This window comes from Elephas maximus, chromosome 16 (assembly GCF_024166365.1).
Source record: "Elephas maximus indicus isolate mEleMax1 chromosome 16, mEleMax1 primary haplotype, whole genome shotgun sequence".
Taxonomy (NCBI): Eukaryota; Metazoa; Chordata; class Mammalia; order Proboscidea; family Elephantidae; genus Elephas; species Elephas maximus.
Window position 1 is genome coordinate 16,289,237 of NC_064834.1, and position 16,751 is coordinate 16,305,987.

Consider the following 16,751-nt stretch of genomic DNA (forward strand, 5'->3'; position numbering starts at 1 on the left):
TCTCATTTCTCTAAAGGGGACCCTCCCACCAGCAGGAGAAGTGGACCTCTGAGAGCATCGTGCAGACTTCCCGTCTGCAGCTATTTCACTGCAGAGTCAGGGGATCTGCCGTTGGCAGCCTGAGCCTCAGTAACTGAGTTACGTTCTCTGCCATTCTGCCTCATCTAAAAAACGATGAGGACAACTCCTGACCTGCCAGCCTCACAGGGCGGTGGGGAGGAGAAGTAGTAATGTAACAGGTGTGAGGAGCTTATTACATTCCAGGCACTGGCACATAGCTTTATAAGGATTAGTGCATTTAATTTCCACAACAACCCTGGGAGGTAGGCACTATGTAAGCCGTCCATTTTACAGATAAGGAAACTGAGGCACATCTGCAAGAAATGCTTTTCCGGCTGCCTCCATCAAAGGCAAGTAGGCTAGGCAGGTAGGTGAGGAAAGAAGGAAAGCATCTGAATGTTAAGACAGACCCAGCAGCTGAATGTGTGTTCTGGGCTCAGGGGGCAAGCCCAGAACCTAGTAAGGAAGGGAAATGAGGGTGATGTACTGACAGTGGAGAGTCGGGTAGACCAGAAAGGTCTGAAGCACACAGCCTCCCAGAAGCTGGTAATTACCATGGATTATGTACCATGCTCAATTATAAATACTTCCTATGCACTGCCAATACGTCATTTATTGCACACAATAACCACATATGAGGCCCGAGTAAGAACACGGAGGCAGAGGTTAACCTGGACCATGGTCATGTACCAGGAAGTGGTGAGTCAGGATTCAAACCTAGCCAGTCTGGCTCCAGCCCAGGCTCTCGGGACCATTTTCCGACATGACCATTTTCCAGAGGGCATCCACGTGTATTATGATGGAGGTAGGATAGGTGTTAGCTGCTTGTTTTTCTAGCTGAGGCTTAGAGGGAAAAAGTGCAGTGGCTTGGCCAAAGGTCAGAGTGCACTTGGTCTAGTATTTTGGGTTTCCAGCTTTCTGCCTAGTGTCTCCTGACCCTGACTGGTAGGCAGACCCAGGCTGGGGGCTTGAGCATCAAACAACGGGGGTCAAAACTGGAGAAGATAGACAGCGTGGGGTCAGGGGTAGAGGGCACAATCTGCCACAGGAAGGCTTTTGACATCACAGCAAACTGTCCAGGTGGCAGCAAAAAGTGCAAGAAACGAACCGACTTGACGGCAGTGGGTTTGGTTTTTGGTACGATGTGCCAGATACTTTTACATTGAATACTGAGGCCACTTTTATCCTTACAACAGCCCTGGGAGGTTTTCCATTTTAGAGACGAGAAAAGAGGGTTCCAGCAAGACTTGGCCGAAGTGACACAGCTAGTTGGCAGGACCAGAATTCAAACCTCGGTTTGGGTGACTGGAGGCTGTGTCTGTATTCTTCTATTCCAAGCTATGGCCCAGAGCTCCCTCTAAATTCCAGGCCAGGGTAGAAACTGTTGTCAGTGTGGTACAGCCAGGCCCCCAGGCAGGGCCAGTGGGTCAGCTGGCTGGAGCCTGTTGTGGGGGCAGAGTATGGCCATCTTGGTCACTCTCCTTTAGGGTCTCAGCCCCAGCAGCCAGCTGTTATTTCAGGTTGAGGCTGCCTTCACCTTCCTGAGTGGCTGAACCATGGGTGGGGGCCGAGGGTGTGGACGTGTCCTGAGTCATCCTGCTCCATAGGCCTGAACCCTGGTGCAGTCTGTGGATCTGTGTGCTGGTGCGTGGGCGTGACCGGGTGTGATGGGCTGGCTCAGTGGCACAGCAGACAGTCACAACTCTGGTACTTAACCATTATCCTCATTTTACAGTTGAGGAAGTGTGACTCGGGAAGATTAAGTGACACACAGCCAGTGCCTGATGGGGCTGGGGGCAAGACTTCCTGACCCCCTAAACTATGTTCTATGCCCTACCTACATGCCTGCTGTCCCAACACAGGTCCACATACACAGGCACCTGAGCAGCAGGGGCTGGCATAGGGGAGGAAGAGGATGGTGGGACTAGGAGGGGCTGGGGGACTGGACTAGACTGGGCAAATGGCAGGGCCTGTCAACAGCCCAAGATCCTGTGCTGAATAAGGTAGGCACAGGGTCAGGGTCCATGGGGGCCCAGTCCAGCAGGCAGCTACCCTGAACAGGTCAACATAGTCCAAGGTCGGTGCCGGAATTCTGGGTAATCCATCATCTGTTTGCCACAAGACTCCAGCCAGACCATGGAGCACGGAATAGGGGTGACAGGTGCCAAGAACCAAGGAAAGGGTCAGGGCTCAACCAAGAAGGCAGCATGGACAACGACTTCTGAGTTTAGGCAGACCTAGGTTTGATTCCTGAATGACCTTGGGTAAGTTACTCAACCTCACCATGTTCTTAATGTTCATCTACAGATGAGGGATATAATGCATGTAAAGCTGCCACAGGGCAGTATTACTGGTCCAGGGATTGAGGCAGCATGGTGGGAAGGCTGCCCTGGATCCTAGGTCTGTGGCCATGTGCCTGATCCCAATGTCTACCTATAGGGGAGCAGGGGAGTGTGTGCTGAAAGGCCTTCTGGGATCCTGCCTGGGTCAGGGCTGGACTGGGAACTGGGATGTGGGGCAGTGGGTGACTCAGCCAGTGGGTGTGGGCAGCAGTGACTCAGACCATGGGCAAAACTGGCACTGACAGTGCTGCCACCAAGGAAGTGATGATGGTACCATAGACACGAGATGCTTTCACTCAGAGAGCCCAGAGTGTTGAAATAAACACTGGAATAGGTATCTCAAGTTATGTTTGTCCCCCTTCCTTCTACTTAGAGTTCTCCATAAAAGCATTAAATCTTCCCAGAAGCCATGGTCCTGCAGGGACCTCCTCCTGCATCACGTCTCCTCCGTAGAGTCCTGGGTAGAAGGCAGCTGAAGCCTTTGCTAGTAATACCTGCCCTGGTCACACCCCCTCATGTCCCCGTGCATGTAGGCGCAAACATTGTCTTAGAAGTACCTGTCATCCACTAGTTGAACAGCCACCTAGTTTGGTTGCCTCTGGGTTGCTTTATTGAATAAAATTAGGAAAATGAAAATGTGGATGGTCTGGAAATATACTAGAATATGCACTAAAAGACACTGCCACTTGGGATTAAATCAAAGAAAATTATTAGACAAAGGCAACTTCTCAGGGACCCCCCCAGTACCCCCTCACTGACGGTAAGTCTTCAGAATCACCTTTTCTTCAGCAAGTTCTGTTCCCCCCAAAGCATGTGGGCTGCTTCCACACGCCTGCTGGGAGCACAGGAGACTTGAGACGTAGAACAGCCAAGCCCCAGGAGCTGCTGTCATGAGGCAAGGACACCTGAAGAAGCCACCATCTGCCCCTCTCCCTGGAGAGGCGTAATTTCCCTTCCTCCTCCTCTGAGAGGGAGTGATCCTTTGTGAAATGCCCACCAAGGCTAGTGAAGGAGTGGGCAAAGGCCTGGCTCATCCCCCTTCCCTGCCAAGCAGCCAGCCCCTGCACAGTGAAGCTGGCACTGCTGATTTCGTCCATCATCAGCACCCCTACACTGCGTCATCACCCCCTTCCCCTTCACTCCGTGCTCATTTCAAATCATTTCACCAACAGGGCGCCTCCTCCCCTACTTCTTCTGAACTCTATCCCCTCTTCAACAGAGCTTGCAAGACCCCTCACCACTCCTTTGCGTCAGCTCCAGGGCCACCCCATCTGGGCTCTCAGAGACTGCTGTTTTGCTTTCAAACCAACAACACTGCCCATTTCTGAAGCACCCGAGGTTGCGATGAGTCACCAACAAGGCAATCCCCGCCATCATCCACATCATTAAAGTCAGGGTGAAAAAAGCTCAGGGGAGAAGGTATCGAGTTTCAGAAAACCTCTCAAGGGTGTCCTCCTCAATTCTCTGGCCAAAAAAGCATTGTGTAGTAGACTGAGACGGGCGGGGAATATAAGCTGCCGCCGCTGGGTAGATTACTGACAGCTTCCCGGTGCCATCGGCTGCTGCTGGAGCCCACCGAGCCTGCACGCTGGACAGACACAGCCAACTTGTGCTCTCGTGGCTGCCACTTCTTCTGGGCAAGCTCTTCTTTCTGCATGGTTCTTGAGAAGGAACTCCTGGTCTGAGGGAGTTCTGTTCTCTCTCTGATTCCCAAGTCAGCCTGCTCCCCCAAGGAACAGCCTTGTAGGAGGGGCCTTCGAGGAACCTAATATATAAATTAGGATTCATGTCAGGTATTGTAAATGTGTCTCCCCGGGTGGGGAAACGGAACCCTGGGGGTGTCCTTTGAAGCAACAACATCAAAACACAACCACCCAAAGCAAACCAGGACAAAACCACAGCCAATTCTGCTGACCAGTTTCACAGCACTTACTGACTTTGGTAAAAAACAGACTCAGGTCACTGAAGGGGCTCGCTGGCCCCATTCTGGATGGGACCCTGGGCCGGTCGCCTTCCATTGCCCGTCTAGGTCCTCTCTCCACCCACTCAGCCTGCTCCTTGGCTGTGGCTCAGTCTACAGGGAACACAGAGGAGAGGACAGAGGGAGGAAGAGAGGGAATGCATTTCCTCAGCTCCCGCCTGAGGGTCCCTGCAGGCTGGGCATGCCCCCTACTCCAGGCCAAGGTCACATCTCCAGGTTCTAGAACAACTCCTTTCCTTACCCATCAGGCCCTCACTACTTCACTGTTGCCAGTTCCGGAATATAGTGCACCTTGGGTTTCCTATACCTTCTCTTAGAGAATCCTCGAATGACTCAAATGGAGTATGCTTCTGTTTCCTGACTAGTACACCAACAAGGTTCTTATCAAATACCCAGGGATTTATTATGCCCTTGAACCAATGGCCTTGACATGTTGTAAACATGAACATCGAAAGACCCCCTCTCTGACCCAAGCCACAGGCCGCAGGCCCTGTGCACTCTGTCCCTGGGGCAGGGAGGCCCTCCAGAGACCATGTTTATGGAATGAAAGATCCCTGGAAGTCCTGTCTTTCTGGGTTTTCCAGTCTGGTTAGTGGGTAGTGTCTCAGAAGCAGCATGTCGGGGTCTGCACAGGCTCAGGGCTTGGGCCTGGGGCCTGGCCATCCCAAGGGGACCTCCATTCTAGAATTCTCTGGCTTCCTCCTGTCAGATGGAAGGAGCGAGGCTGGGAGAGTGCAAAAAGCCTGTGGTTGGGTTTTGACACTGGCTCTGTAACAACTCAGTGGTGCTCAGACACTGGCAACACATTTTAGAAGAGCTGGAAACCAGCATGAAGCCATAAAGGGTGGAATGTTAAGAATCAGCTATGAAAGTGATTCTCTCACTTTGTAACTATGGAACTGCGTCTTCATTGGTCCTATTCTCCGGAATGTCCTGTTAAAGTGCCTGGAATGTCATAAGACGGTTCATTCGTTCCTTGCGGGCAGAGATGAGGCCTGGGTGGGCTCTGCTTTCTGCACCCATGAAGCTCCAGCCCCTTCTTCCACGCCACCCAAGCCCTGCCAGCACTTCCTCGCCACCTTACAGAGGCTCCGAAGGGTCACGTGGCCCTGATGCCCTGGCCGCTGCCCTAGATGAGGTGCACGAGTAGGGCAGAGAAGGCTGAGCCAAGCAGCAAACCCAAACACATGTAAACAGACATCACTACCCCTGTGGCCTCCGCTAGCTCCCTGGACACAATCTTCGGCCCGTACATGAGAGCCAGGGTGCTGAGGTAACCATTGCTGAGCCCCAGCAGGGAGGTGAAGAGGACAGGGTAGATGTCAGACGTGAAGACCACCACCTCCATGTGCACGCGGGGCTGGTAGTTGCAAAACATGAAGAGGGGGATGAAGAAGGTCCGGAGGAGCACAAGCCCTGGGAGCAGCTTACTTTTGGGCCCTGGCACCTGGATCCAGGCTGTGATCTGCCGGCCACACAGGTCAGCGAAGTTGTACATGAGGAAGGTGGTGAGGGGGACGAAGAACTTGGTGGTCCACAGTGAGCCTGATCCCTTGTTGAGGGACTCGATGTTGGCGTTGATGGCAGGGAAGATGAGGGCAGAGATGAGGAAGATGTAGGCGATGCAGAAGCCCAGGCCAGCGGTAGTCTTCAGGATGGGGCGGAGGGGTGGCATGTGGGGGTTACTGGACCTGGGGGCCAACAAAGAGGGATCGGGAGAGTCCTGGGGCCACTCCTCTTCACCAGAAAATACATGGGCTGGCTGAGCAGGCCTCATGTAGTACCTGTGGGAAGGAGAGAAGGTAAGTGGTCAGAGGGCTAGCCATAAAGCAGGCTCACTTGGGATTTCCCTTCAAAACGTATTTGTTGAGCAAATAAGTAACCTAAAAAAAGTGCCTTTTCCCTATACCCTTAACACCAAATATTGTCAGTTCTAATTCCTGCTAGTCTGACCAGTACAAAAACTTGGGTCACTTTGCCTTGCTGTGTGACCTTGTCTAAGTCACTTGACCTCTCTGGGTCTCAAGCATCTGAAAACCGAGAGGTATAAGACTAACTGTATTAACATAGCTCTAGGGGAGGGGACCTCAGAGTCAGCACAGCCGGGGTGGGTATTCAAAACAGAACCTTTAGTTAGGCCCAGCATGTAAGGCCATAGGGCCCATCAGCCCCAGGACCCCTGAGTTGACATATGCCATTACCTGATGGCCAGAGGAAGGCCTGCACAGTCCTACCTGACACTGGCCGAAAGTCTGTGCTGTGGTGGTGGCCATGCCAGGTGCAGGGATAGAGGAAACCAGCACTGACCACGACACAGCCAGCCTGGGTTCCAGCCCGGCTCACCTGTTTTTGTTTTGTTTTGGAGGGGGGAGGTGGGAATAAAATAGCATTTAAAAATACAATTTATTTTAAATTATAAAAGTAACATGTTTGATACAATGAACTTAAATGATACAGACGAGAAATGCTAGGGTAGAAAGGGAACTCTCAACGCCCACCTCCTACAGTGCTCCTACCTGGTACCAACTATTAACAACCTGGTGCATACTCTTCCACCCACGTGCAGACAGGACACACAGGAACACATGTGCACGCGTTGCCACGTTTCTTAAACAAAGATGGGATCAAACTGTACACATTGTAAAACTTTGTGCAGCAGAACAGTGAAATGGGGCCTACAGACAGGCGTAACTATTAAACATAAATAAAAAATACATACATGTAATTGCCTGAGGAACAGTATCTTGCGGCCACTGCCTCACAGGAGTACACATACATGTGACGTTAAATCTCTGTTGGGTTGGGGCATAATGTGTCACTGTATGGACATACAGCTGAACTGCTCCCCTACTGAGGGACATTTACGTTGCTTTTCGCTACTACACATAATGTCGCCTAGAATCTCCCTAACCCTAAATCCTGGCACACTTCCCCCAGCATTTCTGTAAGGCAGGTTTCTGAGGAGGAAGGGCTGGATTAAAAGGTCTGCCCATGTGAAAATTTGATACTGATAATTGCTCTCCCAACAGTGCCAATTTATCTCTGCTTCTCGACCTCCCATTCACCCTACCTAACCCGCTTGATTAATCTGTTTATCGCTGGTTTATTTCCTTCAAAAAACTGACCACACCTGTAATAACTGCACATGCTGGCTTGTTACTGGTGTACTGTGTGTCTCTTTCAGTAGAAGGCAGCTCCCTGGGACAATGACCACATTTGTTTATTCACAGCTAATCCCCAGCACCCTACCTGGTACAGAGCAGCCCTTCAAAAAATATTTACTGAAAGAATAAGTAACCTATAAAAGGGCCTTTCCCCTATACCCTCAACACCGAATATTATCAGTCCTTTCAATTTCAGTTACTCTGACCAGTGCAAAGCTTGGGTCACTCTGCCTTGCGGTGTGATCTTGCCTAAGTCACTTGACCTCTCTGGGCCTCAGGTGCTAGAAAACCAGGAGGCATAATGCTGTATTAACTAACATAGCTCAAACAGAAGGGCTTGGTGTGGCGGTTGGGGGACAGTGGCTTGGTGATAGCTGGGTTCTGCCTCCCTGTGTGACCTTGGGCTAGGCACTCCTGTTCCTCGGCCTCAGTTTCCTTCTCTGTAAAATGGAGCCGTGAGCTTTTAAGTTATGGAGGAGATTAACTGGAAGTTCCTGCCAGCTTTTCTATCCTAAAAGCCTACAGATAGCAAGTGAGTCATGGGGAGGACTCTCCCCGGAATTACATTTCCACGTGATGCTGAGCAGGGCGCTTCTGCCTGACCTTTGTCCTGTTTCACAATCACTATCCCAGGAGCAGGACATTCTTACTTCCCCCTCTGCTCAGCTTTGGGTCCTCGCCTGAAGTCTGCTCAGAGACAGCTCCCATCAAGTTCGTCTGGTTGAAGCCCCTCCTCCTGCGGTCTTCCAAATCTCCCAGGCTCATCTCACCCTTGGCCTCTAGGCCCCCCGCCCCGCCACCATGGAACTGTAACATCTGACATCAACGAATGTGCAGCGATGAGTAAGGCTCGGTCCTTCCTGGGCGGACCGGACCGGACCGGACCGGGAGACAGCTGAGCCCTCCAGGAGACAGCACCTGTGGCTTCCCCGTTAAGGAGGATTTAGTCTGAGCAGCTCCCGAAGCCTAGGTCTCTACAAGCTGTATCCTCAAATGAGTTTCTGTAAACCCAGATGTCTTGACCTAAGTTTTGATCAGCAAAGAAACAGAACCTTGCAAGGGATGGCACAGCCAGGTGTTCTCTGTCTCACGTGCCCGGCTGGAGAGGACCTTGGCCTGCCCGTGCAAGACTCGAAACTAGGGTGACCAGTCGTCCCAGTTAGCCTGAGACTTTCCCAGTTTTAGCACTGAAAGTCCCTCGTCCTGGGAACCCCCTCAGTCCCAGGAAAATAGGGATGGTTGGCCACCTTAAATGCTCTGAAATGGGAAATACAACCAGAATGTTTCTTAGAAGCGAGGATGGTAAGGCTTAGACTTGCTTACTTTGGAAACATCATCAGAAAAGACCAAATAATTGCTAGAAAAGGACACGATGTTTGGTAAAGTAGAGGGTCTGCAAAAATGAGGGAAATCCTCAGTGAGATGGACTGACACGAGAGCCACCACAGTGGACATACCAACAATCGTGAAGATGGTGCAGGACTAGGCAACGTTCCATGCTCTTATACACAAGGTCGCCCTGAGTCAGAGCCAACTCAAAGGCAACTGAGAGAGGTATACATGTCCTGCCCGGCTCAGTGCAGGCACAAAGCAGGCTCCTGGTAGAATGGGGAAGATCCGGACTGGAATGGTCCCCAGCTGTGCCAGCTCACACACTGTGTGGCCACAGAGCGCTTAGCCTTCTCTTTGTCCTAGCTCCCTCACCTGTAAAATGGGGGTAATAATTCTTGCCTTTCCTACCTCACAGGCTAATCTGAAGATCCAATAAGATAATGAATAAGACACTGCATGGAAAAGAATAAAACACAAGAAAAAGCTGAGGGTTATTATTATTTTTTAAACGGCAGTAGGAAACAAGGAAGAAAAAGGGGGAACTGGAGAAACAGAAAGCAAGAGAGTCAAGGCAAGCAAAGTGATACCATACGGTGGAGAGAAAGGCCCGTAGGACAGTGGTTAGAAGCACAGTTTGGGATCCAGGTTCGGATCCTGGCTCTGCTCCTACTGGCGACAGACTCGGTCAAGTTCTCTAACCTCTCTGAACCTGGGTCTTCTTGCTTGTGGATGGGAATAATAGTAATAACGTTGTTGTTGTTAGCGGATGTCTAGTGGACTCTGACCCATGGTGACTTTATGTACAACAGAATGAAACACTGCCTGGTCCTGCATCACCCTCACAACTGCCAACTTGTTCAAGTCCATTGTCGTGGCTATTGTACCCATCCACCTCACTGAGGGTCTCCCTGACCCTTGCTGGCCCTCTATTTCACCAAACATGACATCCTCCAGCAGTGATTGAGTCCTCCTGATAGTGTGTCCAAAGCAAGTGAGTTGGACAGTGTTCTGTTGTGATCCATAAGGTTCTCACTGGCTATTTTTCAGAAGCAGATTACCAGACCTTTCTTCCTAGTCTGTCTTAGTCTGGAAGCTCCCCTGAAACCCGTCCACCATGGAGGACCCTGCTGGTATTTGAAATCACAGCAACACTCAAGCCACCACAGTCTGACAAACTGACAGATGGGGGGTAGAATAACAGTAGTAGTAGTACTGCACCCTGAGAGGAACAGAGCATGTGGGTATTAAATGAGATAGGACACATGCCTGGAGCTGGGGAGGTGTTCAAGGAACAAGAATTATCATTCATTATTATTATTCCTCAAGTCCAACTCCTACCACCTGCCTTCCCCATCCTAAAACCTGCAGACTCCAAATGCTTGAGGGTGCAGAGGGAGCAGACGTCTCACAACCAGTGGCCAAGTCATAGCCTGAGGCACGGGGGACACTGCAGTGAACAAAACTCACACAGTCTCACCTCCAGTGGGGGAGGCAGGCAACAACAAGAAAACAGACACATGTTCTCATTAGATGATGTAAGAATGCAAACATATAACGTAACTCTACTATGAGCCGACAGAGTGGAAGGTGCCCTCACCTGGCGTACTCCAGCCTGGGCAGCAGTAGGTAGAGCCCGATGCAGAGAGCGAGGAAGACATCCGCAGTCAGGAAGAAGGCCAGGGCACTATCCGTCACATCGCTGGACACTACCAGGTCCACCAGCAAGGCCACGGCACTGATGGTCCCGCCCATGGCTCCTCCTGCAGAGACCAGTAGACATCACGGAGGTGGTCAGTGAAGGAGGACAGGAGGAGCCAAGGCTGTGGGTCCATCTTCCTGGCACCTCAGGCCTTGTCCCTCCAGAGATGCTTGGGTTTAACAGAAATGAAAAATTCTCCCTACTGAGAAAATGGCTGCGTTTCTCACAGCTCGCGAGACCTTGGCAAACATGGAGGGATTCTACAATGTAAGCTTTTGGCTTTAAGAGGGTATTGTTCTTTGATGTCCCCAGCCCCGGGTCTGGGGCTTCTCTCCAATGTGCCTGTTAAGAGGCTGCTGCCTGAGGCAGCAAATGGGTTCCAGGAGCCCCTCCCCCACCCACTTTCTGGTTTCATCTCTAACCTTTACCATCTGTCTCTCTTTACCCCTTCCTGTTGGGCTCTAAATGTTAATTCAGGGGCCAGAAATCTCGGAGAGCCCTGGGCTTCCTCTCCTCTGCCCCTGGCCCAAATCAGCCACCAAGCAAACTGGGAGAGAGGTTCGGGGAATTTCCTAGCCTTGATTTTCCTGCTGCCTCCAGGGCTATTATCTGGGGAGCCCTTTCTGGTTACAAAACCCCACTAGGTCTCCCACCCATGAGCTCACAGAACTTGCACCTGAGGCAGCTGGGACAGCTTACACGTGTGAGCACATGTATGCACATACACACAACATACACTCACACATCCTCTCACACACATGCTCTCACGTACACTCACACACACTCTCACACACATGCACACACACTTATACATACTCTCACACACACACACTCCCACACACATACACACACACATACATACACACACACTCCCACACACATGCACGCATACACATACACACATATACACGTACACACACTGTCTCTCACACACGTACATAGACTCACGCTCACATACGCGTGCAACGGCCCTACCACCTGGAGTGTCCCCTCTTGCCGAGGTCTCGGATGCACCTCGTATCATCAGACCGTGGGGCTGCCACACCCTTTCACTGCTCCCTAACACAGGAGACAGCCTAGCCTTGGGGATCATGGGTCCAGGAACCAAAGAGATGTATGTCTGACCTGTGACTCTGTCACTTGCTAGCTGTGTGACCCCGTGGGCTAAAGTGACTTCCCTGAGCCGCAGTTTACTCATCTGTAAAATGGAGGTAATAACACCTGCCTTGTATAACTACTTTGAAGGCTGAATGAGATGTTGGGAAAGGGCCTGGCACACAGTAAGCTTTCAACAAATGCTAGTTCCCCTCCTTGCCACAATCACACAGCAGCTTCTGGAAGGCCGGGAATGTGTCTTGCTTTTCTTTGGAACCTTCCCGGCCACTGGTAGTCACCTTGTGCTGGCCAAGTGTCCGAAGGCCTGGGTGTAGCACCAGCTTGGGGAGTACTTTGTAAGTGTGAGCAGACCATAGAACTCCTCTCTACCTCAGCTTATTTGCCTGGAAAGTGGGGCTAATACTTGTCCTATCCATCACATGTGACAGCAGTGAGGTGGAAATGGGATGAGGAATGAGGAAGCACTGGATACACAGACAGGACTATTATTAAAGTACAGTGAGTGCCTAGTGAAGATGCCGGACTGACTGGCTGAGTGAACGAATTAGCCACTTCAGAGAAAAAGGACATCGATTCTCATGGAGGCAAGAAGGCTGACCGCACACAGCCAACCTGGGAACAGCGGACTGGCCCATGTGTGGCCACGAGGCACTCTGTCGTCACCAGGCAGCTTTTCCCTGGTACCACTTTCCTGCCATTGTTGCCTGGAGCAGAAGTGGGAGACGGTAGTCCAGGCCCTGGTCCACCGTGACGCTCACCCTCACTGCCTCACCCACACCCTGCCAACATCTCTGTGGCTCTCCAGGAAACAGCCACAGCCCTCATGAACCATCCTTCCCGCAGCTCTCCCAATAGAAGCTCCTATTAGCCTGGGTGGCCAGAGGCTGGGATTTGAGGGTAGGGCAAAGATATAAAAATTAGCATGGTGATTAAGAGCGCAGACTCGAGAACCAGGACATCTGAGTCCGATCCCAGCTCTACCACTTCTAGCTGTGTGACCTTGGGCAAGTCACTTAACAGCTCTGTGTCTCCCTTTGCTCGTCTGTAAAATGGGGATGCCAATGACACCTACCTCTTAGAGCTGTTATGAAGATTAAAAGGGTTACTATATGTCAAGCGCTTAGAACAGTCCCCGGTACAGAGAAATGACATACAAATCCTCTCTGATTCCCAAGTAAGTATTTGGCTATTTCTGTCCTTCCCACATCAAAGCAGCAACAACGGGGTAAACCTCTTGCCAAAAGGGTGCCCACGTCTGAGAAGCTGTAATCCCCACCTGGGCGTTTTGTTAGAACTGGGGTTAAACTCATTAAGACATTCCTGGGATGCCCCAAGGAACACTATCTTAACATCACTGCCTGTTGATTTTCCTCTCCCCCTTTCCAACTTGTACAGAATTTACAATATTATCATCAACAACAAGCCAGGCCTCCGGGGAGCTCATCCTTCATAACTCCCTACTTTTATCTCATCAGTTATGGAAATACATGCAAATGAGGGGCTTAAAAAAACACTGATACAAAACAAATGAGCTGTTCCCTAAAATGCCAACACACATACAATCCACACATTGGCTCCTCTGGACAAAAAAAGAACTGGGGCTGGTGAGGTGGCCTGGGCCCTCTGGGGGATCAGAGCCCCTGGACTCTCCAGGGTGATGGTGCTCACAGTCGGAGAGGGGGGCCTCACATAGCCATGACAATGGTTTAGGGTCAAGGGTAATTAATACTGAAGCGTAAGTACTAAATTTCCCCCACCTTTTTAAAAACGGACTTTGTAAAAAATTTGGAGAGTCCCTGGGTGGTGCAAACAGTTAATCCCCTCAACTGTTAACCGAAAGGTTGGTGATTCCAGTCCACCCAGAGGTGCTTCGGAAGAAAGGCCTCGTGATCTAAAAAAAAAAGGTGATCTACTTCTGAAAAATCAAGTTAGTGAAGACCCCACGAAGCGCAGTTCTACTCTGACACACACAGGGTCGCCATGCGTCGGGGCTGGCCCGGTGGCAATTCGCTCCCTTCCCTAGGAGATACTCTGGTGGCCGGATGAACACGAAGGGCCGCTTTTCAACATGAATGGCGTGTTTTGTCATTGGTCCTGGAGAGACAGCCAGCAAGGCTAAAATTATATTTTTAAAAATACAACTTCTAGCAGGTTGGAGGGAGATGGGAAGGTAAGGGCCGCTTTCTGAAACCAGAGGTAACAGAGGGATTAAATCCAGTGTGTGGTGGCCAGTACCATCGGCCCAGAGATGACATTCCTGAAGCAGTGCCAAGGGCACATTGCCTGTACTCAGGAAATTTAGCAACAAGTCCATTTTTTTTTTAGGATCAAGTGTTTCCCAGGAGAGAGCCAGTGGCTAATCCTATATCAAAGGTGGCAAACAGATCTGAGCTCACATCTAAACTCTTATCAGTTCAAGTAACTGCCTCAAGTGCTGTGTTGAGAAGAATATAGAGGTTCAGATGGAAAGATGCCAATCGATTAGTGATGTCTGGCACTGGCATGGGAATGCAGAGGGTTTGTGTACTTGTCAGAGTCTTTGTCAACCCTACTATACATACTAGTACCTGGCGTTATTTACGGCACTGAGCAGATTCTCAAGCAGGCACACAGAACAGAGCAGCTGAGCCTCCACTCTTGCTTTAGGGGGCTGTGGTCTCCTGGCAAAGCACTCTTACGGACCCTTGTTATCTTGTTGGGTCATCTGGATGCTGCTCCGGCTTAGAGAACAAAATCGGTAAGGTCTAGACAACAGGTTCAGTATCAGCATCAAACTCCAGCTCTGATGGACAGCCCAAGTCACACATCAGCCCTCCCCCGGTGTTTACCATGCACCAGACGCCAAGGTCAGGGGGTAACAGAGGAGTTATTTATAGGCTATCAGCCCCTGAGAGGATGGGGTCTCATTCATCTTTGAATCCTCAGCACATAGTAGGTCCTCTATAAAATTAAAAAGGACGAAAAGACAGAAAGGAAAGGAGACAAGACAAACAAATGGGAGGAGAAGAGGAAAACAGGAAGAGGGAGAAAGGGCAAAAGAGAGGGAGGAAAGAAAGGAATGTTGGTTTCAGGAAGTGCAGACTGTATTTTCCAAAAATGGCTGCAGCTCTATCTCCCCTCTTACACGCTCTTCTTACAATGTGACTTTCACCATCTCCAGCTGAGCTGTGTAGGTCTATGCTCTCTCTCCCTGAATCTAGCTAGGCTCATGCCTGTGGAGGAAGTGATGCTATATGGTTTCCGTGGCTAAGTTACAGAAGGAAATAAAGCTTCTGCCTGATTCCCTTGGGATGCTCGCTCTTGGAACCCAGATACCATGACATGAGGAAGCTCAAGCAGCCACAGGGAGGTCCGTGTGAGGAATAACCCAACTCCAGCCCAGTCCCAGCTGAGCTTCCAGCCAACAGTCAGTACCAACATGCCAGCCTAGCCAGTAAGCACACAGTAACGAGCTAGCCCAGCAGATACCGAGTGGAACAGAGATGAGCTGTCCTTATAAACCCTGCCTAAATTGCAGGTTTATGAACAGAATAAATGTCACGAAGTTTTAGGGTGGGTTATCATATAGCAATAGATAAACGATACACACCCAACATCACCACCACCACCACTACCACCACCAGCTGCTGTCAAGTGGATTTCAGCTCACGGAGACCGCACGTACGTCAGAGTTGAACTGTGCTCCACAGCGTTTTCAATGGCTGATTCTCAGAAGTAGATCGCCAGGCCTTTCTTCCAAGGCACCTCTGGGTGGACTTGAACCACCAGCCTTTCAGTAAGCAGCCAAGTACATTAACTGTTTGCACCACCCAGGGACTCCTACACACCTAACACACGTTTCCATTTCCGGAGGGGCCGTCGTGTGCTCACCTCTGGCTCCTTCTCATGAGCCCCTAGGTGGGTTAACCCGGTCAACTGTCTGGACCCCAGGTCTCACCTGATATCAGCGCCTGGGAATTCCTCATCGGGAAGGAGCCAGTCATACCGTAGATGCTGCTACTGAAGACGGTGGAGGTGCCGCTGAGGACCACCATGCAGACCATGGTGACAGCAAAAAAGCTGCAGGTCCAGGAGGAGGTATCCACTTTCACCAGCACGGTCATCACCACGAAGACGGCCAGCATGATGGCCAGGGAGGTCAGGACACGGACACGGACCGGAACCCTGGGTGAGGATTCGGAGGTGATTAGACACCCCCTCGGGCCTCGCCACATGGTGCCGGGACGGCTGAGCCACCTTAGAGGACACGGGTGGCTCGGTGGTTGGCAGTGTCCACTCTGGAGTCAGGAGGCCTGTGTGTGAATCCGGCTTTCCCGGCTCACTAGGTGTGTGGGCTTGGGTAAGTTACTCAGTTGCTCTGGTTTCGGCTTCTGTAACTGTACAACGGGGAGGAGAACTGTTATGGGTTGAATTGTGTCCCCCCAAAACATGTATCATAAATCTATTTGGGAATGGGCTTTCTTTGTTAGGTTACCGTGGCAGTATTAATGCAAGGGTGTTTTAAGTCAATCTCTTTCGCGACATAAAACAGAGGACTAAGCAAGCAAGCGAAGACAGAGGAAGATGGATGCCATGTCACATGAAGACCACCAAGGGACCGAGAACCAGAAGCTAAAAAAGACAAGGACCCTCTCCCAGAGCTAACAGAGACAGAAAGCCTTCCCCTAGTGCAGGCGCCCTGAATTCGGACTTCTGGCCGCCTAAACTGTGAGAAAATTAATTTCTGTTGATTAAAGCCACCCACCTGTGGTCTTTCTGTTATAGCTGTGCTAAGAGCGCCTGGCTCTGGCTAAACGCTCAATAAATTCTGCATCTTGCAATCTTGCTGTGAAATTCAAGAGCAGGATGTGAGGGCTGTCAGAGCAAGCCCTCTGCTCCTCCTGCCACAGGGCCAAGCTCCTGCCGGCTCTGTCTGCTGTTTAAACACAGCAACCACCCACTGGACTTCCGTCCCCCAAAACTTAGCAGTGGAGTGTGGTGGAGGCAAGAAGGGAAGAACACAATCATTACCACCAAAGCAAACACTCACGCAGTACTGACCTGGTGCTGGGCCCTCT

At 50.9% G+C, this 16,751-nt stretch overlaps 1 protein-coding gene across 2 annotated transcripts in view; it reads right to left on the reverse strand.

Moving 5' to 3' along the window:
* Positions 1-583: 583 nt before the first annotated feature.
* Positions 584-16,751, reverse strand: part of SLC29A3 (solute carrier family 29 member 3) — a 52,444-nt gene continuing 36,276 nt past the window's right edge. For both annotated transcript variants that reach the window (XM_049855809.1, XM_049855810.1), the window contains 3 exons: positions 15,632-15,858; positions 10,477-10,639; positions 584-6,167 (listed from right to left, as the gene is read on the reverse strand). In XM_049855809.1, coding sequence (XP_049711766.1) covers positions 5,513-6,167; positions 10,477-10,639; positions 15,632-15,858 — 1,045 coding nt within the window. In that variant the 3' untranslated portion in view covers positions 584-5,512. The remainder of the gene's footprint in view (positions 6,168-10,476; positions 10,640-15,631; positions 15,859-16,751) is intronic.